Source organism: Dreissena polymorpha, chromosome 1, assembly GCF_020536995.1.
Source record: "Dreissena polymorpha isolate Duluth1 chromosome 1, UMN_Dpol_1.0, whole genome shotgun sequence".
Lineage (NCBI taxonomy): Eukaryota > Metazoa > Mollusca > Bivalvia > Myida > Dreissenidae > Dreissena > Dreissena polymorpha.
The window spans coordinates 199428611-199452999 of record NC_068355.1 but is presented as its reverse complement, the minus strand read 5'-3'; the positions used below and the strand labels follow the sequence as shown (position 1 = coordinate 199452999).

The 24389-nt window shown below is 37.5% G+C and overlaps 1 protein-coding gene across 1 annotated transcript in view; it reads left to right on the top strand.

Annotated features, from left to right (window-relative positions):
* Nucleotides 1-24389, top strand: part of LOC127864547 (E3 ubiquitin-protein ligase UBR5-like) — a 128453-nt gene that overhangs the window by 13139 nt on the left and 90925 nt on the right. The window contains 13 exon segments of the mRNA XM_052404269.1: nucleotides 2879-3062; nucleotides 5162-5221; nucleotides 6624-6744; nucleotides 8385-8498; nucleotides 13224-13444; nucleotides 14272-14394; nucleotides 17505-17773; nucleotides 19665-19773; nucleotides 20008-20150; nucleotides 20756-20880; nucleotides 21714-21838; nucleotides 23606-23749; nucleotides 24218-24329. Of these exon segments, the coding sequence (XP_052260229.1) occupies nucleotides 2879-3062; nucleotides 5162-5221; nucleotides 6624-6744; nucleotides 8385-8498; nucleotides 13224-13444; nucleotides 14272-14394; nucleotides 17505-17773; nucleotides 19665-19773; nucleotides 20008-20150; nucleotides 20756-20880; nucleotides 21714-21838; nucleotides 23606-23749; nucleotides 24218-24329 (1850 nt within the window).

Here is a 24389-nt window from a genome sequence, read left to right as displayed (position 1 = left end):
GCTATATTCTGTAGATAGGTCATAAACTTATAAGTGTTAAACACTGTCCTATTCTACCAATTTTCAAGTGTGTTTGGAGTGGGAAAGTTCGGCTTGCCGTGGTTTCTTTGCCCACCCATCCTTGACAAATGGTTCCGGTCACCGGTCGGTATTTACCGGTCCGGTCACCGGTCCTTCTGCTGAGACGTCTTTTCTTACGTCCGTTTCAGCTTTATTTTTAAGATAATTGTATTAATCTCGGGATTATTTAATGACACAGATTTCCATCTTTTTGTCATTATTTACCACTATTCAGTGGTGTCTAGACTAGAAGATTATCTTGGCAAGAATATAGTTTATTCTACCACAACCTTCCTTACATCTTATACAGATGTGAGCAGATAAGGTTATGGACGATCACATAGAACAACGTATCTTGATTTTCTCAATTATGTGGTATCCTAACGAATATCACCTGCACATCTACATCTTGAAAAGCGAAAATTCTTTTTAGCTGTTTTTCATTTACAACACATTTTCACGATTCCTTTGTGATGGTTTCAACTATCACACATCGGTCGTGGTTTACTTACAGACACGGAGGTGATCATATTATCACTCCTTGTAACTGGAAATCAGGAACTTATTCGTTCTTTGCAAGAACAACAAATTTTCTCTATCGTCTTTCTCATACCAGTTCGTCTCAACGCCCTGTTGGACCTTTTGTCCTGCAGTTCTTTCTTTCGAATTATTTTTTTCCGTTGGGTTCAATAATGTAATTGCGCATGCGCGGCAGTGAAGTTGCAGACGAGTTGCATGGTGTACATAGTATATCAAAGAATGTTGTTTATCATCAAACGCTAGTTATTAGCGTTATGCGATCGTATATCGCAGTGTATACCGGTATGCTGAACAACGTCAACAATGCAGTTCACAGAAATCGATCCAGCAGGGTGTGCGATTGTTATACATTCGTCCATTGACATAAACTGGAATATCTTGCCTTCTTGGTGAGTTTTTGCAATAACTGAGTTTTTGCCATAATTTCATGAAATATACTTAATGAACCATGGGATTATGGTTCTACGACCTTTTAAGTCTCCTGAACAATTATTTTCAGGAAACTTCTTCACAGGTCAAATATCATATCTCACTGAGACATATTTTTACTGATCCAAACATGTGCCACTTCATGTCTGGCCATTAATAACTTTTAGTTATCTCTACAGAAGAACGTTTTTCTGTTAGAGTTTCAATCCTTGTTATTTGTGCAAGGATAATTCCATCAGAACTGTATAAAGGTTCTATGGAAATTCATTTTTTTACTGGGTAATTGAGAGCATAGTTATTACCTTAATCACTCTGCTAGATACATAGAGGTTTTTCTCATCTTTTTCTTGATGATAAGAAATTTGTTCTTTTCTTCATCAAAGGATAGAGATTATGCTTTCGTATACCTTGTTTTGTGTAAGTCATCGCAACTCTGTGCTGTCTTACCTATTTTGGAACTGATCCAAACTATGGAATGTCAACACTATGTTTTTCGTTCCTTTACCTTCTTAAGCGGTTTTGACTTGTGTAACATGTTGGGATGCTTAATGAGCTCCTTATGAACCTTTTTCATCAGGCTTATTAACAGTTCCAATATAATTTTAAGACGGTTTTCCTTCTTATTATGGCTTTTACGATACGGAGAAGTGAAATTCATGCTTTTTCTGTTGAATACGACCAATTCCAGTTGGATCTATTGTCGTTTTCACTTTGTTGTGTCAGCCAGGATTCCTTGCTTAATATCAAGTCCTCTATATGGCTTCTACCTTCAAGTTTCCAAGTTTTCTTAAACTGGTAGTCATGAAGATGAGGATAAACTTCTTTGGGCAATCAGGGCTTTGAAGTTCTATCTCAGCAGTGTTAGTCAGAAGTCCATTCGAGGTTCTCAAAGACACTCTTCATTTCCCCAAAAAAGGGGGGGGAGATGTGTCTGCGGCTTCTATTTCTCGGGGTTAGACCTCGACTAAGGAAAGTTAATCTTATCCTATCTAAGGATTCATTCCTTTTTAGGATCTGACCACATGAATTAAGAGCTCTGTCTGTTTTGTGGGCATATATTAATCACACCCCACTTTTTGACGTGCTCTAAGCTGTTTACTGGAGGAATCCGACCACCTTGTCATCTTTTTATCTTCGTTTTCTGAAGTGCCAACAATACAATTTGTATACGTTTGGGCTTGTTGTGGTTTCACTAACGGTAGTGTCTTCTTTACGACATAGACATATTACTCTGTCCGAGAAGTCATAATTAATACCGTTTTAACGAAGATTACTTGATATCATTAGCTGATAACCCTGTTTATGGGTTCTACTGTGTTGGGAAAATATATACGAACCTTCCCACCGCAGCTGCAAAATCAGCATACGATAACAGGTCAGTATTTATGACATTAAAACAAATTTTTTAAATAAAATTCATTTTAATTATTAAATACTTACCTGTTATCGGTAAGTCCCACCTCCCACCCCGCTATTCGATTAATATTTTTGTATATATATTGAAAGAATATTGAGGGTTGGTTACCGATTTTTGGCTAGGTTGCATTGCACTCTGTTTAACCTGGCCTGTATTACGGTATTGAGGTGGCGGATTCCCAGTTAAAATTCCGGATGAGTTATTTCCCCTTGGAAAGTATAAGCATACGATAACAGGTAAGTATTTAATAATTAAAATGAATTTTATTTAAAAAATTTGTTTCACTGCCATTTTCTTTGTACTTTACATTCAATTTTACATTTGTTAGTTACAAGCAAACGTATGTGCACTTTGTACAGGATTATTGTTGTAGTCAATTAAGCTTGGCCAAGAAAAGTTAAGGTTGGGTAAATGCAAGTATTGTCTCTGCAGCCGTTGGAGCACTGTGGTATCTGGGGCGACCGCCAACACCACCTCGCGCAACAACAACTCTGTCAACTACCGGGCCATGCAGCGCACGGTGCACGTGAACAGTCGTGTGAGAAGATCCGGGGTCATAGTGGGCACCCGTCCCTTGGTACCAGCATCTGTGGTCCCTGAGGAACTCATCAACCAGGTGGGAGACAATATAAATGAGCCTGTGCATGTGTGAAAAATGTCCTTGATTTGCCTGTGAAGTATATATAGACTAATTAGGTGTGACACTTTCTGCTTTTATTGTATTTTTCTTTGAAAGGAAGTCTCTTCAAGAAAATCCAGTTTATGCAGAATTTTTTTCCCTGATTAGTCTGTGTGGATTGCACAGGCTAATCTGGATCAACACTTTTTGCACATGCATTAAGCCCAATTTTCCCCAAACGTGACTCATGCTTGCACAAGGTTCAGAATCAACTGGGTTTCCTGTGTTTTACACTCGGGCTGGACAGAATGTAAACACACCGTTAAGACCTTTATTTTTAGCTCGGCTGTTTTCGGAGAAACCAGAGGTATTGTCATAGCCAGCTCGTCGTCTGCCGTCCGCTGTAGGCGTCGTGCTAAAACCTTAACATTGGCTCTAAAATCAAAGTGCTTCCACCTTCAACTTTGAAACTTCATATGTAGATGCACCTTGACGAGTTTTACATGCCACACCCAATTTTGGGTCACTAGGTCAACGGTCAAGGTCACTGTGACCTTTAAAAAAAAAATTCTGACAAGCTTTCGCAGCTGAGCGTTGGCACCCGTTATGAGGTGCCTTTGTTGCATTTTTATCTGAAGTTATTGAAATACATTTAGCAAAAATCTTTTAGTGCATAAAAAAAGTTTTTCTTGCAGTTTGTGTCGATATCTTAAGATATAAGAATAAATTATTGAATATGTCTGAAATGGTTCACGTGAGACAAAGTCGTTTACAATGAATGCAGTAGATACCGAATTTTGAACAAGAACACATGCGTATTAGATGTATTTCACATTGTCATAAGCAGCATACAAATCTGTCTTCTATGCACTTGTTGAAATTCTTAAGAAAAATAATTTTAAAAGTTATTGAAAAAAATCAGCACTTACCGTGGTGTTTACACCCAATAAAGTTTAACATGGGAACCTCACAAAGTTACATGGTCCTGCACCTTGTGTAGGCAGATGCTGCATCAGGCTTGTTAAGAGTCCTTGAATTACTAGTTCAGCATCTGCAGATGGCGGATGAAATATTGCAGTGGCTTGTCCGTTCATTTTTCTGTCCGTCTGTGTGTCTGTCAGTGCAAAGGGAGTTGAATACAAAATGTTTTTTCTATCATCTCCCTACAAAACTGTATTCTCTCCTGGATGATGCCTCTGAACACTGTCAACACTGTCATCATCTGACCTTATTTAGACCTTGACATCGAATACTTTGTGACTAAGATAAATTCAGAGGGTCCAATCTTGATTAGACCAGAATTACGCGTTTTGTCTAATATCAATAATGCTTCCTACAAAGCTTTGATACTTAAATGAATGATGTCGTTTAATACTATGGACACACCCACACCACCAGACCTCATTTTGGCCTTGATATTGACCTACATTTAATTTGACCCTGGTAAGGCTCTACTGGCAGCAGTAGTATTTTTCTTCCTTCAAGGCTTGATACTTGCATTGATATCTTTAATGCTATCAACCCACCCACATCTCCTGATCTTTTTTTGACCTCGATATTGACCTACGTTTGGTTGAATTTATAAGGTGTACGTTTTTTTTGTTAACCCAAATGACTTGTTTTTATTAACAACGGATACCGCTTGCTGCAAACGTTTGATACTTTAAACTTGTGTGGATTTTATTTATCAACACTCAACACTCCCAAATCACTTGACCTCACTCATTTTGACTTTGATATTAACCTACTTTTGGACTTTTTCCAATATACCCTTGAATCAATATTGATAAGGTTTCCACCAAAGTGCATATTGGCTTATTGAAAGAAGCAGCTTGTTTTGTTCTCAAGTGGTGTTTGTTACGAATCTGTTTATTTCATGGACACTTTGAATACTTCTCTTGTACATGTAGTTTGGTCTTAAATTAAAGACTATGTATCCATTAACTTTGAATGTTTTCACAACACTAGCATATTTACCCTGCATTTGGATCATTAAGGTCTGTTGATGTTTCAATACTTGTTATACATGATAACGTGCTGCAAATCTTGGCTATACTGAATGAGCTATGTTAAAGTGTCCTGTATTCTGTCTTCAGTGCCAGGTGGTGCTGCAGGGCAAGTCCAGGAACCTGATCATCAGAGAGCTGCAGAGAACGGTGAGTCTCCTTACCCCAGTACATGGTGTCACATGTACAGAACAGCCCTGCAGTAGGCAGTGAACCGTTATTGCAAAATCTAAATTAAGTGTTTATCTTTTAGCATTAGGCTGTTCTGTAAGTGTTTATCTTGTAGCATTTGACTGTTCTGTAAGTTTTTATCTAGTAGCATATAGCTGTTCTGTAAGTGTTTATCATGTAGCATTAGGCAGTCCTGTAAGTGTTTATGGTGTAGAATGGAAATGTAAGGTTTCAGTGTTTATCTTGTAGAATTGGCATTTGACAGTTAAGTAACTGTTTATTGTTTAAAATAGGGATATTAGAGTTCAGTGTTTATCTTGAAGGTTCATCTTATAGAATGGGCAGTGGACAGTTCTTGAAGGTTCATCTTGTAGAATGGGCAGTGGACAGTTCTTGAAGGTTCACCTTGTAGAATGGGCAGTGGACAGTTCTTGAAGGTTCATCTTGTAGAATGAGCAGTGGACAGTTCGTGAAGGTTCATCTTGTAGAATGGGCAGTGGACAGTTCTTGAAGGTTTATCTGGAAGACTTGGCAGTGGACAGGTCTTAAATGTTCATTTAGCAGAATGTGCATACAACGGTTTTGAAAGTGTTCATCTTCCATAATAGGCATTATGCATTTCTGTGAGTTTTCAATTTGTATAATTGGAATAATGCAATTGTGCAAGTGTTTTTGTGTGCTAACATTAAATTGTAATGTGTTTGCAACGTAGAATTGCAATAAGACAGTTCTGTGTTTATCTCGTAGAACTTTAACAATACAGTTCTGTAAGTATGTATTTACCTTATAGAATTGGAATACGATTGATATGAAAGGTTTTTCTGGTTAAATGGGGATGGCTCAGTTCAGTTAGTGGTTATAGTGTGGAATCTGAATATTACAGTTTAGTAATGTTTTTTGGTGAATTGGAATTAGACAGTTAAGTAATGGTTGTCTTGTGGAATGGCAATTTGACAGTTAAGGAATGGATATCTTGTGGAATGTGAATTAGACAGTGAAGTTATGGGTATCTCAAGGGTGTGATTTTCTTCCGTTCAGCTCATTTCTTCCCTTTTACTATCAAACTATTTTTTTCTAATAGTTATTAACTTTTATGGATCTATATACAAAGGAAGAGTTTAATTTACCCTGTGAAGGCATTTTCCTTCCCTGTTGTGGTTGTCAAATCAAACCCCTGGTATCTTGTTGTCAAATCAAACCCCTGGTATCTTGTGGAATGTGATTTAAACAGGTGAGTAATTGGTACTTTGTGGAATGTGAATAAGAAAGTTAAGTCATGGGTACCTTGTGAAATGTGAATTAGACACTTCTACTAGAATCAGATTGTAAATCAGTCAATTTATTGTGATGTTCACCTTGCTTGTGACTGGCTATCTTGTAGAATCTGGATGTAAATCTGGCCGTGAACAACCTGCTGAGTAGAGATGATGAGGGTGAGGGGGATGATGATGACAGCCAGGACTCCTATGTACCTGATGACCTCATCTCTCTACTTGATGGAGGTCAGTGTATTATCATATGAGCAATGGAGGTCAGCGTATTATCATATGAGCGGCACAGAGGAAAATGGGATTTAATACATGTGCATAAAGTATTGTTCCAGATTAGCCTTTGCATTCCACAGGGGCTAATCAAGGACGACACTTTCAGCCTAAACTGGAATTGTTGCAACAAAGAGACTTACTTCAAACTAAAAATATAAGTGGAAAGTGTGCATATGTGTTATTTTAAAACGGTCTTTGCATGGCTGTACTTCCAATTTTGAAAAATTTACATTAAATTGTCTGGTTTACGTTATGCTTAACATATAACTCTATTTTTATACGCCCGTCTATGACGGGACGTATTATGGTATACCCCGCGTCCGTCTGTCCGTCCGTCCGTCTGTTAATGTCGTACGCTACGTCAAATATCCTTTGACAGATTTTCTTCAAATTTTAACACAATCTTAATATTGATAAACCCTGATCCCCTTTCGTTTTTGACGGAATTCTGAATTGTCGTTCCAGAGTTATGGGACTTTGTTCGTCAAAATTTCGTGATTTCATTGAATTTCCTACTGTAGCTCAAATATCCTTCGATGGATTTTTTTCAAATTTCAACACAATCTTAATATTGATAAACCCTGATCCCCTTTCGTTTTTGACAGAATTCTGAATTGTCGTTCCAGAGTTATGGGACTTTGTTCGTCAAAATTTCGTTATTTCATTGAATGTCCTACCGTAGCTCAAATATCCTTCGATGGATTTTTTTCAAATTTCAACACAATCTTAATATTGATAAACCCTGATCCCCTTTCGTTTTTGACGGAATTCTGAATTGTTGTTCCAGAGTTATGGGACTTTGTTCATCAAAATTTCGTTATTTCATTGACTGTCCTACCGTATCGGATTTACCATGTTACAATGTTAAATTATCAAGTATTCACATATTCAACTGGATGAGATTTGACTGGAACATTGGAATTCCATACACGCATACATATACTCAAAAAAAGATATGGTATGAATGTCAAGGAGACGGCGCTCCATGCTCATGTACTTATAAAATAAACCATGTATTCAAATACAAATAAACTGAAGTAAAAAAATGATTCAAAGGGTTATTTATTACCTTACTACTTCATTGGCGAACGACGGGCGTATCATGCGCTCATGGCGCAGCTCCTCAGTTACTGAAGATATCCATACAAATCAATCCCATCATAATACCAGCATTTACCACCCAACATGCCATGTCATAGGGGTGTATTCCAACTTTGTTGAAGCAGTAAACAAGTGCAGTGTAGTGACCTCAGTTTGTTTATTTTTATGAAATCATTATAAGTTTTTAGCGCAGTTTTCAGCCATTTCTTTTATTTACTTTAAAAATTAAAAAAGAAAACGGCCAAAATAAATGTTTACATAAGATACTAGTAAGGTGTGGAATTTATTTGCCAGACATGACAAACTGAACTTCTCGCCAAGTCTTGTTAACTGAACTTTCAACTTTTTTCAACTCTTATTTAGTATTCTCTATGTCTTCAAAGTCAGTATGCTATATAAGTCTCGTGTACCGTCTTTGGATAGCGGTTGTTTAGCAAACAGGAGAACTCTGTTCTTGTATATTGGTGTTTAACTGGTCACCCTGTCTTGTGTTTCAGGAATGCACCCAGACCACCCCAGTGTGATCATCGACAGTGACACAATGTTCAGTGAGGACATGTTCGGCTACTCCTCTATCAGGAGTAGGGGCTCGGGGACCAGGTCTCGCCTTGGTGAGTATTCTGCTGTAGTTTGGGGGGGGGGGGGGGAGGAGACATGTTTGGCTACTCCTCTATCAGGAGTAGGGGCCCGGGGACCAGGTCTCGCCTTGGTGGGTACTTAATTTAGATTAAAGATGTGGTCAATGTCACTGTTACTAAATATAAATACAGTTCAACCTGCCTGAGCGACCGCCTGTTAATAGCGACCAACATTCAATAACGACCACACCGATTTCCTCCCGAACGATTTCACTATATATTGAACCTGCGAATAAAGCCCACCTGTGAACAAAGACCAACGACCACCCTTTTACATTCCCAAATCTCCATTTTGATAGCTAACAACGACCACTGCAATCATAAAAATCAACGATTTCGCAACTTTCACAAACAAAATGGCCGACAGGACGCTGCGTTGTCACGTGATACACATCTTACCAGTGGACTCGTCGGTCGCTATGGAGATATTGGCAAGTGACAGTTTATTGCACTCGATAGCAGTTGTTTGTTTATTTAACATGCATTGCTAATTGGTAGTCGCCTGCTTCTTTTATGCATTTGACAGTTTGTCAAAAGTGTAAAAATTTGCCTATGTATTTAAGTGACTCGCGATTAATGTACTAATTACCGAAAATATCAAAGACAAATTTGGGGCTTTCATAAACTCATTAAGGAAATTAACGGTTTCATATCATTTACGATGCCTATTAAAGACAAACATTTTGATAGTCATTCTCTTCTTAAATTTCTCCGTAATAAGACGTTCATAGATTATAGAAAAGTAAATTGTCAGTTCAAGTATAGGATGGACTCTAGGGTCAAGCAGAGTAAAATAAGTGATTTTTTAAATGAGTGTTTTGATTTTGTGTGTGTCTTGAGTGGAGGGGGACGGGGGTCGTAGTGTTTATTGTGTTTTGTTGTTTCTACTGGTACGGTGAGTATCTGTCTGGAATCTCATTCTTGGATGTTTTCAGTCTTATATAAATATCAGATGTCATTTATTGTCCATTATTGTCAACTTTACTGGTTGTGTAGTAGTGATTCATGTATTTCATGTATAAATGTTTGCTATGTTATGTGTATTTTGTACTTTGTTCTTTGTAGAATTACATGTACATGTACGTCAGGGGTTTTTATCTGATTTTGGGGAAAGGGCCTGGCCTTTTTTTAGGGGAAAAAATCGCGCGAAACGTCGAATTTTGGGGAAAAAAATTGTGCGAAAAGCTAGATTTTGGGGGAAATAAGGAAAGTCTAAAATAATCAATTTAACATATTTTACTGTTTTTAAAACAAATTCAAGGCAACAGATAATTTAATTATGCAGTATTTTTCTATTTTCTACAGTGAATCAGGTTAACTAAGGTAAAAAAAAAAAAAAAATTTGGGGGGGTGGGGGGGGGGGAGGAAATGAAATCTGGGGGAAAATTTACCAGGTGAGGGGAAAATAAATTTGAGGGGAAAGGGCCGATTTTCGGCGGGTCTCAAAGAAGGAAAAAAAACCCTGATGTACGTATACATGTATGTCAATAGTTATTTATACAGTATATGATAAATTAAATAAATAATAAAAACATAAGGGAATAGAAATACAACATGTAATAAATATATACAAATGTAAAACAAAACTGTGTTTTCAATCCTTTATTTCATTATACATGCATAAGTATTCAAACATTTAAACAATAGAGCACATACATAGATAAGGTACCTGTTAAAAAACTACTAGCATACCGTATTTTACCATGTATAGCGCGCTACCATGTATAACGCGCATGCAATTTTTTAAAGCCAAAATGGAGAAAAAAAAGAATTCAAGACCAAAAACCTGAAAATTTGGCCGTAAATGGCCGCCATTCTTATATTGCGCAATCATTTAATCTGAGTTTTTCGGGCGCTTAATTTTTTGTTTAAAAGTAGGGAGCATTTATACGATCAGGAGCATGGGTTGCATAGCACTATATTTTTGACAATTTTTAAGATTATTCTCTCAAGAACACCGTTATGTCCTTATTGCCGCGCACTGCGCATGTTTTTTCAAGACCCCTGCGCGTTAAATTCGAACCACTATTACCTATTCCTCACATTTGAACAGTGTAACATTTTCATTACCCGCCGCTCACAACATCGTATGACATCTTCTGCAGACCCGCAACATCTCAATGTCCAATTTTACACAAATCGTCCGTGGATCCCATTTTATTTTTCATCGACTTAAATATTTCCCCTTTAAGAGATGCTCCCCAATAAATCCAGTTTGACTCGGTATTTCGCGCCTGCACTGCGTCTAGTTGATAAGTATTTATAGTAAGACAAAGAATACACCCGAACGCTCAATTCCATACAGTTGGCGTTATCGGCGTAAAGCCATTTGACAAATTTCATTTGTTTGTCTCTATTGAAAGAAAATAAAACGAGTCTATATCTCTATTGTTGGTTTGTAACCTACGTAGTATACTCGCACAGTAGCATATTTATGCAGAGATCGGAAAATCATTGATAAATGTATTCGTCGTTTCAATGCTTAGGGCCTAGTAATTTCGGCAAATCGGAACTCAACTTACGTAAAACACTTGCTCAATTAACCGTTGAACTCCACCTCCGTTCTCTGCAAAAGGTTCGAAGGCGGAGCTTTGCATGTGCTATTATTTAATTGGACGATTGCCATTGAGGAACAAACACACGATTGGTTCGGCATGTTGATTGCTAGACAAAGGAAGCCAATTTTGTCGGCGAGAAACTTGTCGCTTTATTGCTTCAGACAGGAAGCGGCTTTCCTTTGATGACGTCAAACTGTCAATTCACATAGAGTGCACATTTTCGGAATTGCTAACATTAAACTTTGGATTAAATTATCAAAATAAAGCAAAAGCAAAGTTGAGAAATATTATTGAAATAATTAGCCTCAGTTCAAATAAGACGTTTTGCGTTGTAAATCAACGAGTTTTCATGACAACAAAAACTTTAACAAACAATACCGCGGCGCACGGGGATCGATATACCTCGATTTTTTTTAATAAACAATCAATGAAGAAGTGTGAAAACACCAACAAAGACATTTTTTTCATCTTTTAATTTTTGTCAAAACTGTTACTACCCTGGTCATTCCTAACCTTTCCCGCTATTTGTTGTTTCGACAACGGCCACTTCAGTCTATAACATTATAGGGTGTAGTTTCTTTGCAATAACAAAAATGGCGGCAATTGTGAAGATTTACGATTACGAAATGGATTTTTAGCGATTTAGCAACCAGGAAAGCGTTGTGTCAATGTATTACGCGCACTGAATTTTTATTTTGAAATTTGAAGGTAAAAAACTGCGCGCTATGCATGGTAAAATACGGTATTTTGCAAAGTTTCGATCGACCCTGCGAATAAAGACCACCTGTGAACAAAGACCACAACGACCAAATCCTTTGAGTGGTCTTTATTGACAGGTTGGACTGTACATGGTTTCTGCCTAATAGCTCAATATCAAATTGAACTATTTATTGACACAGCATACATAGGTGTAACAGGTTTCCCTTCGTATTTCCTTTATACTGTATATAAACAAAACACCTTCACACAAGACACCTTTTTATTTAGACTCTCTGTTGTTCCATATAATCACATGTTAAACATAATCACTGTTTTATAAATATTTTAAATACTTAATTTAATAAAATGATCCTATCTTATTTGACAAGTCCTAATAAAATGAATTAATCTAATGATTGAAAACAATTCACTATTAAGAGGGAAGGGGATGGCTCCGTTCTCGACTTAGGTAAAAGTTACCTTGAGTGTCTTTTGAACTCGGCGATAAATTTCAAAAATCCAAAGCCTTATATACCCTTTTGGTAGAGACAAGCATGAGAATCTTATGCACAAAAAGGCAGCAACTGCCTAATTTTAGAGGGACCCATACAAAAGTAATCTATACATTGAATAGATATTTAAATTATCCAGTAAAGACTTAAAGGGTTTATAGCTTATAGTAAAGTTTAACTCTAGTTTAGTTGTGAAACAGCCCTCCTGTGTATTAAATAAAATGCACGAGTGATTCAACATGTACACAGGCTTAGACAACCGTAGTTGGAAACAATTGCAGAATAAGATCTATAATGTATAACAATAGTAGATTGATAATAGAATGTTAATCTAAATAGTAAAGACTAGATTTAATACTAAATTGTATATGACTGTAATGTAAAAATCATTCCTGCTACATAGGTACCTAATATCAATTTCTAGCTTGGAATTGCTTTTGTAGTGTGTGGTGTAGAGGTCATTGATTATACATAATGAAGAATTATTTACACTCAATAACTTTAAAACAAATGTAATTGTAATGAAACTTGATACATAGATTTCCTAATATCCAGGGAACGAATATTAAACAGTTTGTTCACAAGGTCTCTTAAGTATGTAAAAATGTTTTGGGCTTAATATCTCGAGAACAAATTGAGCTCTGTGATGCTAACATATAAGTATTGTACAACTAGCTCAATTTGTGTTTGCATATATAGTGCTTGTGGTCAACATTCAAGGTCTTTGATAGGAAATATAGAAAAAAGGTTTCCACTCAAAATCAAGTTTCATGTGTCGCTATTTAGAAAAATACTTCATTACATGATCGCTGAAATAACTTAATTATTTAGTAAACAGTTTGGTCTAGAAAAAAGGCCCAGAAACTCTTGACAATACTAAGCAGCAGTTGTCTGCCCTTGCCACTCTGAGTGTGTTTTGACTTCTTTAGGAGAGAGGTCTGATCGCGATGCCGCTGAGAGGGAGCGTGACTCGATGTTCCGTATCCGTGACAGGCGGCGGCTAGATGCCAGCATGCTGCGGGACGAGGCCCTCAAGTCACTGGAGCGTGATAAAGTAGAGGGCTTCACGGCAGACATCACCAAGAAACTGGCAAACCCCAGTGTGAGTCCCATCAGTCTGGGAGAGGAACCACAGTTCTGGGTGGAGAAGGTGAGGGGAAGCTGTCATAGCATAGGCAGCAAATATGGCATCAACTGTGCACCATAGTATAATATTGCTTGCAATGCTTGACAGTAAGCGTACACAAAATTCATTGTGCTATTTTGATATTTGAACAATACAGATTGTAATATGAAAACCTTATTAAATAATAATGGAATTTTGGTTTAAATAGTTTGAACACACTAAAAGTGTTCATGTTGCACTCTGGAGGTGTTCACATTGCACCCTAGAGGTGTTTACATCGCACTCAGGAGGTGTTCACATTGCACTCAGAAGTTGTTGTATTTGATTTGGCGTGTGAAGATGGTGAGCTTGACATAGTGTCCGTCTTAAAGTGATTCCAAATGATGTGTCATTTTACAGCCTTAGTTTACATCCCTGTGTCATATCTACTTTGGATATTACAGAGCATTTTTTACCTTCTTGATAAAGTACCGAAAAACGACATTTACCAAATTGCAAAAAAACTACAAATTTTCCAATTGCTGTCCAAAAAAAATCCCAATTGCAGGGTTCCAATGTTTATAGTTTTTTTTTAGAAATAAAATTTAACATTTAGTTAGTTTCCCTATGCAGCTCTATAGCTTGAACCTTAGTTGATATAATATTGACAGCTTGACAACACTAAGTTATCAATTTTAAAGTATTTGGGAGCAAAAAATTAAATACACCAATCTCCCAATTTGAAGACTGACGCACATTTCCTCAATTTCAGGAATTTCTCCCGCACATTTGTCTAAATTGGTATGGAACCGGTACTTTTACCAGTAAGGCAAAAAAAATCGCTGCATTATAATGTATGAATAACCTTGCAGGATGGTCACTGTCCGCGGTTCAGCCATATTGCTGCCATGCACACAGAGCTGGTAGCCATAGGGACAGGAGGTCAGTTGTTCAGCTGGAGATGGCAGGACTATGAGCCCTTCAAACACCACGAGGTCAGTCTGCAGGGCTAATGGGCTCAAAGATACACTCAAGATTATTTAAATTGTGATTAATCAAAAGGTTGTATGTAAAATGTATTAGTCTATACCTTGACTATTCATAAAAGATTGTATTTGAGGCCTGTAAATATCAAGGTCAGTGTTACTTTCAATAGAAAAATGGTGTTGAGCAAATAACTTTAGTTTGGATGAAGGTATTGCACTGTTTGTGTGTGTATGTTGCTTATATGCATGGGAGTTCACAGGGTTTGACATTAACTTTTTTTACAGCAAGACCGTCGGACCAGCTCCTCTTAAAATGAACAAGCCCGAACCTGATGTCTACTAGACCATAAATGACATAGCAAATAAACACAATTGTGTCATGTAACTGTTAAATCAGGCTTTATCAGTAAATAATCAGTGAACACCAGATTTTTTTATGCATAGGGTAAAACAATAAAATAACCCTTTTTTTTGCTTTTCTTCGTCAAATTAAAGCCATGGGAACTGACTCAATTTTTCATCTAGGATAAAATTGACGTTTTCGTGTTTCCTTATATTAACGTTTCGGGTCAGTTAAGCGTCGGATTATTTTTTATTAACTGATTTGTCGGGCAAAAATCTGAACTTAAACAAAGCCATTCTTTAAATTACATTATCTTGTCTGCTACGCAAAAAAATGTTTACATTGACGATACCGATTTTCGATAAAAGTCGTAAAATCATGCTCTACAGTTTTACGACACTGCAGAAAATCATTAATATTCATGACATCTTGACCAATTAAAAGAAGCAATTTCTGCAGGAAGCTCTCCTTTGCGTCTAAAAATAGCGATGAATCATGTGAATGCTCCGCGTTTATTTAAATATACTAGTTTTGTTTTAATGTAAAAATCGGATACAAGAGTAATTTTACACATTAAAAGTAAAGGTTTTCACAGCAGTTATTTATAGTCATATGAATCAGTATAGATTTTTTATGCCCCCCTTCGAAGAAGAGGGGGTATATTGCTTTGCTCATGTCGGTCTGTCGGTCGGTCTGTCCGTCCACCAGGTGGTTGTCATACGATAACTCAAGAACGCTTGGGCCTAGGATCATGAAACTTCATAGGTACATTGATCATGACTCGCAGATGACCCCTATTGATTTTGAGGTCACTAGGTCAAAGGTCAAGGTCACGGTTACTCGAAATAGTAAAGTGGTTTTTTGAATGATAATTCAAGAATGCATACATGGCCAACAGGGCACACTCTGAACAATATTACTGAAGCAACTGGTCTGTAATCCTAAATCTATAATTATCAGTCCAATGAAACATCATCCTTTTAGTAAAATACAGTGGATCAGTAAAAATATTATCAGAATATGAGATTTTTTGTATATTTTGTATATTAAATATTGTGTTAATGTTTAATTTTGTTGATTAATATAAATATAAGAAGGACAGGGGAGGTAATACACTACAGGGGAAACAAATGCAATAAGTTTAAATTTATTGTTACAGATTTGCCTCCCTTGTAATATATTTAAATTTTACCAAATGTAAGGCTAACTGCATTTTTGTAATGCATACTACTACTACTACTACTACTACTACTACTACTACTTCTACTGCTACTACTACTGCTACTACTGCTGCTGCTGCTGCTGCTACTACTACTACTACTACTACTACTACTACTTTTCTACTACTACTACTAATACTAATACTACTACTCCTACTACTACTACTACTACTACTACTACTTCTACTGCTACTACTACTATTACTACTACTACTACTACTACTACTACTACTACTACTACTACTACTACTACTACTACTACTACTACTACTACTACTACTACTACTACTACTACTACTACTACTACTACTACTACTACTACTACTTCTACTACTACTCTACTACTACTACTACTACTACTACTACTACTACTACTACTACTACTACTACTACTACTACTACTACTACTACTTCTACTACTACTACTACTACTACTACTACTACTACTACTACTGCTACTACTTTTTTTTTAATTTATGTACGACCAGTCGGACAAGCTAGCCCGCAGTTTTACTAGCCCGACCACCGATCTTACTAGACAATGTCTGTCGGACGTGCCTTAGTGTCGAATCCTGGTTCAATTGGGGCCAATCTGATGAAAGTCATGGTCACTGTTATACAAAATAGAGTAAATAAATAAGAAAATATAGTCGAGTAGGTCTTGGGTAAAGGAAATTTTCTTTTGCCATGGGGTCTTAATCCAAGATGGCCGACCAAAAACCTAGATACTTTTTATTCACAAATGACACAAACATCATATATTTTCAACGATTTAATATGGTAAGCTATTTAATGTGAGCACTTTAACATTCATTTGGAGTGCATCAAGTTAATTTAACAATTAATACAAAAAATAATATAAAATGATAACTCTTGATCTCTAAAGAAAAAATGTTCTCAAAAACATTTGGCAAATTGCACCAATGCGGAATTCATTCACGACAGTTATTTACTGAAAAACTATTTATCATAGGAAAGAGCCGTTTGCCATTTAGAAGCCAGGTCCCAAAATGTGCTTAAAAGAAGGTCAGTTCAAAGGGATGTGTTAAACTAATTTTTTTGGCAATAAATTTTATTATCAGAGATGAAACGGCACCTGGAGAATGAAATAATCGTGATTTTAGTTATATTTACTGTACTCGTGTGTCAATATGGATATTATGAGAGAAAATGGTTCTTGTACATCCAATTTCTCGAACTTAACATAAGTTAACAACAGATTTGAAGATGGTTTTACTGCAGCAACTTTTTTATCCTGATGTCAAAGATCTTGAAGCAAAAAACCAAAGGAATCACAACATGGTTAAGCCGAAAGTTTGCATTCATTCAATAGAAATGTAAATACTAAGTGGCTTACCGGATGAGAATATCTGCTACTCCCTCAGGAAAAACTCCAAATCGATGCCATCTTGGAAGTTAGTTCCAACTAACCGCACTTTAACCTGGTATGCTCCTGTATATGCATGCTCCTCCCCTTCCCCTGAATCATGCACCGTTGGCCTCTGTTCCTTATAAGTATGTCAACATACGGGTTTTATGTGTCTTGGTATTTCTAGAATCCCAACATCCATCACCCGAAAACGATAGCCCTGGGTCTGCAGCATGAGAAGATAGTGGGGTTGTCAGCCTGCCCAGTGCGTGCCAGTGTGTTCACAGAGTCTGACCGGGTGGCAACATGGGTAGATGACTCTCTGACGTACGTGGCTGCCAAGCTGGAGCACCCCGCACAGACCTTCCCAGAGTTCCTCACTGACAAGATAGCAAGCCTGCACACCTGCTCTCTGTACACGTGTGCACTGCTGGAGAGTGGAGCCCTTTACTGGTGGTATGTAACCCTGCTTGCCACTAGTGTTAGGTCAGGTGTCTGGTGGTTTGTAACCCTCTATGGAAATAAGCACAGTGGTTTCATGATGTCAGTTGTAATATATACTATGTTAGCGTTTCCGATCGCCAAAATCACCATAGGGGATTGAATCTTTCAGCTGGCGATTAAAGTTTAAAATGTGAATGAAAATGGCGATTGCAAAAAACCCTGATATTTTTCTATAAGTATATAATATTCCCTACTTTTAAAGAGAACTCGGTACCGATTTCCACATGTAATCGCCATAAAAGCTCCAGGTGGTAATGGATAGTCCATTGATAAGAGATAACCCGATGCCCGTATCGTATATTCAAGCCACATAACACAGTCATGTATGCTGACAGATGCATCACGGGAAATTTTCGGGTAACTTTCCAGTCGCCAAGCTGTGATATTTAACGTCCAATCGGTTACGAGAATGTTTATGGAGGCGGAGTTATATAGCGATTATTATTTTTGATTGACAGAGTAAGCGTTTATTAACAATGAATCACAGTTGTAGCATTAATAGGTGATATAAAACCAGTAAATAAAGCAGTACATTCAAGGCGGTTTCGGGCATCATCATCACACCTATTTACTGTACTGTAAACAATCATTAATTATGAGAAGTTAATTGCAATTGGCGAGCAGTGTAAAATTACTTACGGCGAGTAAGTTGTGAAAAACAAAACCCGTTAATAATTTGATGCGGTAACAAATTTAATCCAGTGCATGTATATTTTATCATGTCTATTTGTAGAACTGATTTACACCGTTTTTCTACAACCACGTGATAATAACTATTCACCATGCATTAATACCGGTATGCCATGTAAAACCCGTATTATAAGAAAGAGCACGAAATTATTGCTGCCGTCTGCAATGCCAAGTTCTACGCATGCAAAGCATTTTTTTTAACAGACGATGTGTAACTAAATATAGCCTAGCCACTCAGTTCATCCAGTATTTAAGACTTACAAATTTACCGGTACGTTTCAATAAATTATATATTGCAACTATGGAAAAATATGTCAATTCAAGAATACATTGCAGTAAATGTATTTCTCAAGAATCAAGAAGCACCAGACTACGGCAAAAATTATTGGGAGAAGGGGGATGGCGAATAAGAGTTACGCAAGACCCACCCAATCAAAGACCGGGGCATATCTGAAAGTTCTAACATTGTATACTGTTTATGCCAGTGCATGAAAATATATAAATGAAAAATAAAAAAACATAAAATTATTTGATTTCAGGTAACAAATAATTTATTTAAATGTGACTTCATTGATAATTTAATACAGTCATTGTTGATACCTATAGATTTATGATAATGATTATGTCGTTCATTGAGCAAATAAGGTTATAGTGCTGAAATTTGGCTACTAATTATTTTTCCTTAGCGCCAACCTAGTATATATATATAGTCACATAATGCCGCCAGAACTTTAAGGCAATAGATGAAAAGATAATAGCCTTATCACTGGTTGTATCGGTATTTAACCTTGCATGGTTTGCAAGGGTCTTAGCCAGGCACGTATCTGATGATATGTAACCCTGCCTGGCTCACTAATTTGTGCAACAGACCAAGTTGCATGCTTAAAAAGACCAAATTTATGTTAAATTAAAAAATGTAATTGATTTGAGCATGTTTGATATAAAATGCTTGAATAAATACTCGCTTCAGTACATTACTAGAAATCACTTCATTTTCTACTTTGTCTATAGAAAAAAATGTTCTTGTGTTAGAATATGAACCTAAAAGTTACATTTGTACGCTGCATTTTGGGGAATGCACTCACATTTTAAAGAGTGGATTATTTGCCTGCTGGCAAGTCTATTTGTTTAATGGTAATCACTGTGTGTATAGGGGTGCCATGCCATTTGGTCAACGGAAGAAGATCCTTGAAAGAACAAGGACGAAAAAGAAGAAAAGTAAATGTTCCTCAGCACAGAGCGATATTACAACTGGCTCCTTGGTAAGATATCTCTCTATTATTACATGATCAATATGATAATGATGAAGTTTCTCCTCATTTACTGGTAGATACTGTCAAAAGATGCATCCACAAATATTATAGTTCACTTATTCTGCAATATTAAATCATCACCCTTTAATATCATGCATCTAGCAGATAAACACAGACTGACCGTAGGCTACTCCACAATTCCAAGAAACCTCCTGATATTTCTGCCCCATTCCTGCCCCACAGGTATGTCTGCGCACGGCCCCAATGTACTATGCGGGTGCTATAGCGTTCACCACAGTGGATGGGACACCAAAGGTGGGACAACTCCTGGAGTCTGCCTGGTCTCTCAATGATACCTGCAGGTTCAAAATCAGACACCCTGTCTTGTAAGTATCACTACTAATTGGGCCTTACTCACCAAGGAAACTTTTTCACAGAATCATGTTTTTGTTAAAAGGCATACAATATCTACAAATGTTATATTCCTTGCATAACGTCAATGTTAGACATTCAAAAGTATTATCACTTATTATTTTTTTAAGTCAAAGATTCTCATCCCAATTCACAAAGTACTTGGAAAACCAATCTTTGAAACGACTGCTGAAAGGCTTGTATAGATTAGCATATATATATATATAATTTAAATATATATAACACTTTTTTGTGAAATAGAACTTGTCTGTTGCAATAACTAAGGTGTTTCCATATTACAGAACTTCTAATTGTCAAACGTAAATTAAATGAGTCTAGCTTTGTGAAAACTGGTTTTAATGCTTGTGCATAAATAGTCGCTCCAGATAAGCCTGTGCCCAGGCCAATCAGGGATGACAAGTTTCCCTTAAACTGGTCTATTCCTACGAAGAGACTTATTTTAAATAAAAAAAAAGACAATAAAAGCGAACATTTCATGTCACTGATTAGCCTGTGCAGTGTGCCAAGGCTAATCTGGGATGACACTTTAAGCACATGCATTTGTTCTTCTGCCCTGCAGGCCAGACCGTGAGAGGCAGGCAGACCGTGACTCATCCAGTGACTGTAAGCCAGACATGCCCCCACCCCCCTCCCCCGCCTCCTCCACCTGCAGTGACCACAGTGGGCCTGTACTTGTCAACAGAAGTAAGTACTCTCTGACATGCCCCCCTCCCCCCGCCTCGTCCACCTGCAGTGACCACAGCGGGCCTGTACTTGTCAACAGAAGTAAGTACTCTCTGTTATGCCCCCGCCCCCCCCACTTCCCCGGCCTCCTCCACCTGCAGTGACCACAGCGGGCCTGTACTTGTCAACAGAAGTAAGAACTCTCTGACATGCCCCCGCCCCCCCCGCCTCGTCCACCTGCAGTGACCACAGCGGGCCTGTACTTGTCAACAGAAGTAAGTACTCTCTGACATGCCCCCGCCCCCCTCCTCCACCTGCAGTGACCACAGCTGGCCTTGTCAACAGAAGTGAGTACCCTAGCCAGCATCACATATTTCGCAATTGGGACATTCTATTTTTAACCTATATATTTTAGCTCACTTGGATCGAAGGTAATGTCTTATTGAAACAATCATGTTTGTTTCACGAGTATAACTACTGGTTCTTGGTGTCTTTGGAGGAAATGGAAAGAACGCTCCCACAGTGGGGACCCAACACATTTCACCATATACACTACGCTACGGCGACTGACATGTTAAACTATCCCTTATTTGAATCTTGTGTGTGGCTGAATCTTAGTGTTGAAATGCAGTTACCCAATTAATGAAACATTCAAAAGAGCAATCACACTGTACATTAAGTGTTTGTAAGTATATTTCAGAAGGTATACTCTACAGGATGAACAAAATGTGTGTATGTTTTGGGGATAATTGTGATATTATGGTATCATCTTAAATTTTCTGTATAAAATGGCAAGTTTCCCTTTGATCAATCTATGTGTATATTACATACTGGATCCTGTGTATTTGTTGTAGAGCGTAAGAAGGCCCCCACACCGAGCAAGGAGATAGACAAGCTCAAGGACGAGGAAAGTTGGCCACTCAAAAATGTTGTCTTTGTGGAGGATATCAAGACTGTACCAGTAGGCAAAGTGCTCAAGGTAAGTCACTATTTCTGCAGAGGTTCTGTGTTTTGTGTTATTTCTTTAAACAAAATGTGTCTTAAAAAATACGACTTTCCTGCCCCTCCTTGGAATAACATGGGATGGCTGGGATCAAGGTATTTTTTACCAAAAATATATAAAAAATCCTTCAAATAAATATGAGACTTAAAACACCAATGTCATCGTGACTAAATATAGATTGATGGTTTTATTGAAACTACATGAAAAAATGCCTTGTGTTCAGATCTAGCATGCAATCTCATATTAGGTGTGTAGAGTCAGGCCAAGGTGATAGTAGATAGTAGATATTGAAGAATTGATTGCACTTAATAAATTAGAAACAAATTGCGTACTTGTAATGAAACTTGATTGCATAGATTGCTGATGTCCAGGGATTGCACACGGGATGAGTGTGATATGGTTCAAGGTCACAGGTACTCAATGGAGAACAAAAGTGAAGATTTCCAGAATGAATGGAGCTATTGTGATGCAAACATATGTACAATGTTCAAAACTTCACTTTTTAGCCGGATTTTTTTCGAAAAAATCTCGGCTTATAGATTGATGTTGTCGGGCGGGCGGGGGGGGCGGGCGGGCGGGCGGGGTGGCGGCGTGCTCGAAAATGTTAAAGTTCTTATTTCATGGTATAACTTTGGTATGCTTGGACCTAGAGTCTTCAAACTTGACATGAAGGTTGGCCAGGATTAACAGATGACCACTGGTCATTTCAAGGTCATTCATTTGAAGGTCAAGGTCACTGTGACCTTCAATATAAAAAATGTTAAAGTTGTTATAACTTTGGTATGCTTGGACCTAGAGTCTTGAAACTTGACATGAAGGTTGGCCATAACTAGTTAGTAACCACTGGTCATTTCAAGGTCATTCATTTGAAGGTCAAGGTCACTGTGACCTTGAATGTAAAAATGTTAAAGTTCTTATTTCATGGTATAACTTTGGTATGCTTGGACCTAGAGTCTTCAAACTTGACATGAAGGTTGGCCAGGATTAACAGATGACCACTGGTCATTTCAAGGTCATTCATTTGAAGGTGAAGGTCACTGTGACCTTCAATATAAAAATGTTAAAGTTGTTATAACTTTGGTATGCTTGGACCTAGAGTCTTGAAACTTGACATGAAGGTTGGCCAGAACTAGTTTATTTTAGTTTAGAAGTTTATTTTCTTACATTTGATAATGAAATTGATGGAAACTTCAAACAATATGTTACTAATTTGCTAATAAAAAAATTGAGATCAAACTTTCCTAATTGTCAATTCAAGTTCATATTTGTGACCTTAAATGTTATTGTTGTTCATGTATATGCATGCATTCAAAACATAACACAAGGTTTGCTCATGCCTTGAAAAGTACTTACATTTCATTTTGACCTTTGAACAATATTTCAGTAATTTAAGTATTGCATTGACAAAAACACGAAAGGTACTTTCCTGTCATTTAAATCAAAAATCCGGCTTCAATGCGGTCATCTCCGACCGCGGAACTCTTGTGTTGGCATATGAGGTACTTTAGGTCAAGGTCAATATTCAAGGTCACTGTTAATAAATGAAGAAAAATAGTTTCTGCTCAAAATCAAGGTTTACATGTTTCCTAATATGTTTCACGTAAACAAAAGACACAATTACATTCTGTGACTATTGTTAAGAGAACTTAAAGACTGTTTAATATTGTCATCAAAAGCATACCAGACTTTGCCACCTCTGAATGTACTGCATGCAAGCGTTAAGTGTGAAGCCTATATTGCCAGGTTGATGGTTCCTATGCTGCTGTGCGGTTCCCTCCCATTGCCAAGGAGACCGGGAGTGGTGGAGAACATGGACCAGGTACCAGCAAGGAGGACCCAGCCAGTCTGCTGCAGGAGTGCAGGCTGCTCAGGAAGGATGAACTCAATGTGAGTCTCATGCTCTAGACACAGTGAGGCTGAAGTCAAGTTTTTTTTTGGGATCCCTATTAGACCTAAAAATAGAAGGTCTGTTTCCTGTAACATGTTGAAAAAAAGTTGGGTAGGGTGTGTTTTTTTTGCAATATATATATTAGATTGTTTTCAAGCTGCGTTGACTGAATTTCCCCCACATAGTTGGCATACACTTTATCTTGCTTCCCAAGTTACACTCTGTCTTGCTTGTCATGTTACACTCTTTCTTTTTCCAGTTTACACTCTGTCTTGTCTGCCAGGTTACACTTTATCTTGTCTGCGCGGTTACGATATATATTGTTTTCAAGGTTACACATTCTTATTTGCCTGGTCACACTATCTTTTTTGCCAGGTAACACTATCTTGTTTGTCAGGTTACACCCTATCTTGTTTGCCAGGTAACACTCTCTTGTTTGCCAGGTTACACTCTATCTTGTTTGCCAGGTTGTAAAGACAACCAGTGCCTCCAGGCTGCCGGACTGTTTCCAGAAAGTCCCTAAGAAGGTGACAGTGGTGGAGAATGGACAGATACTGGCAGTGACTGTGGACTGTGAAGGTATGCACATTTTGGCTCTGGAGATGGAGATCTCAGGAGTGTTTTAAAACTGCAGTTTAG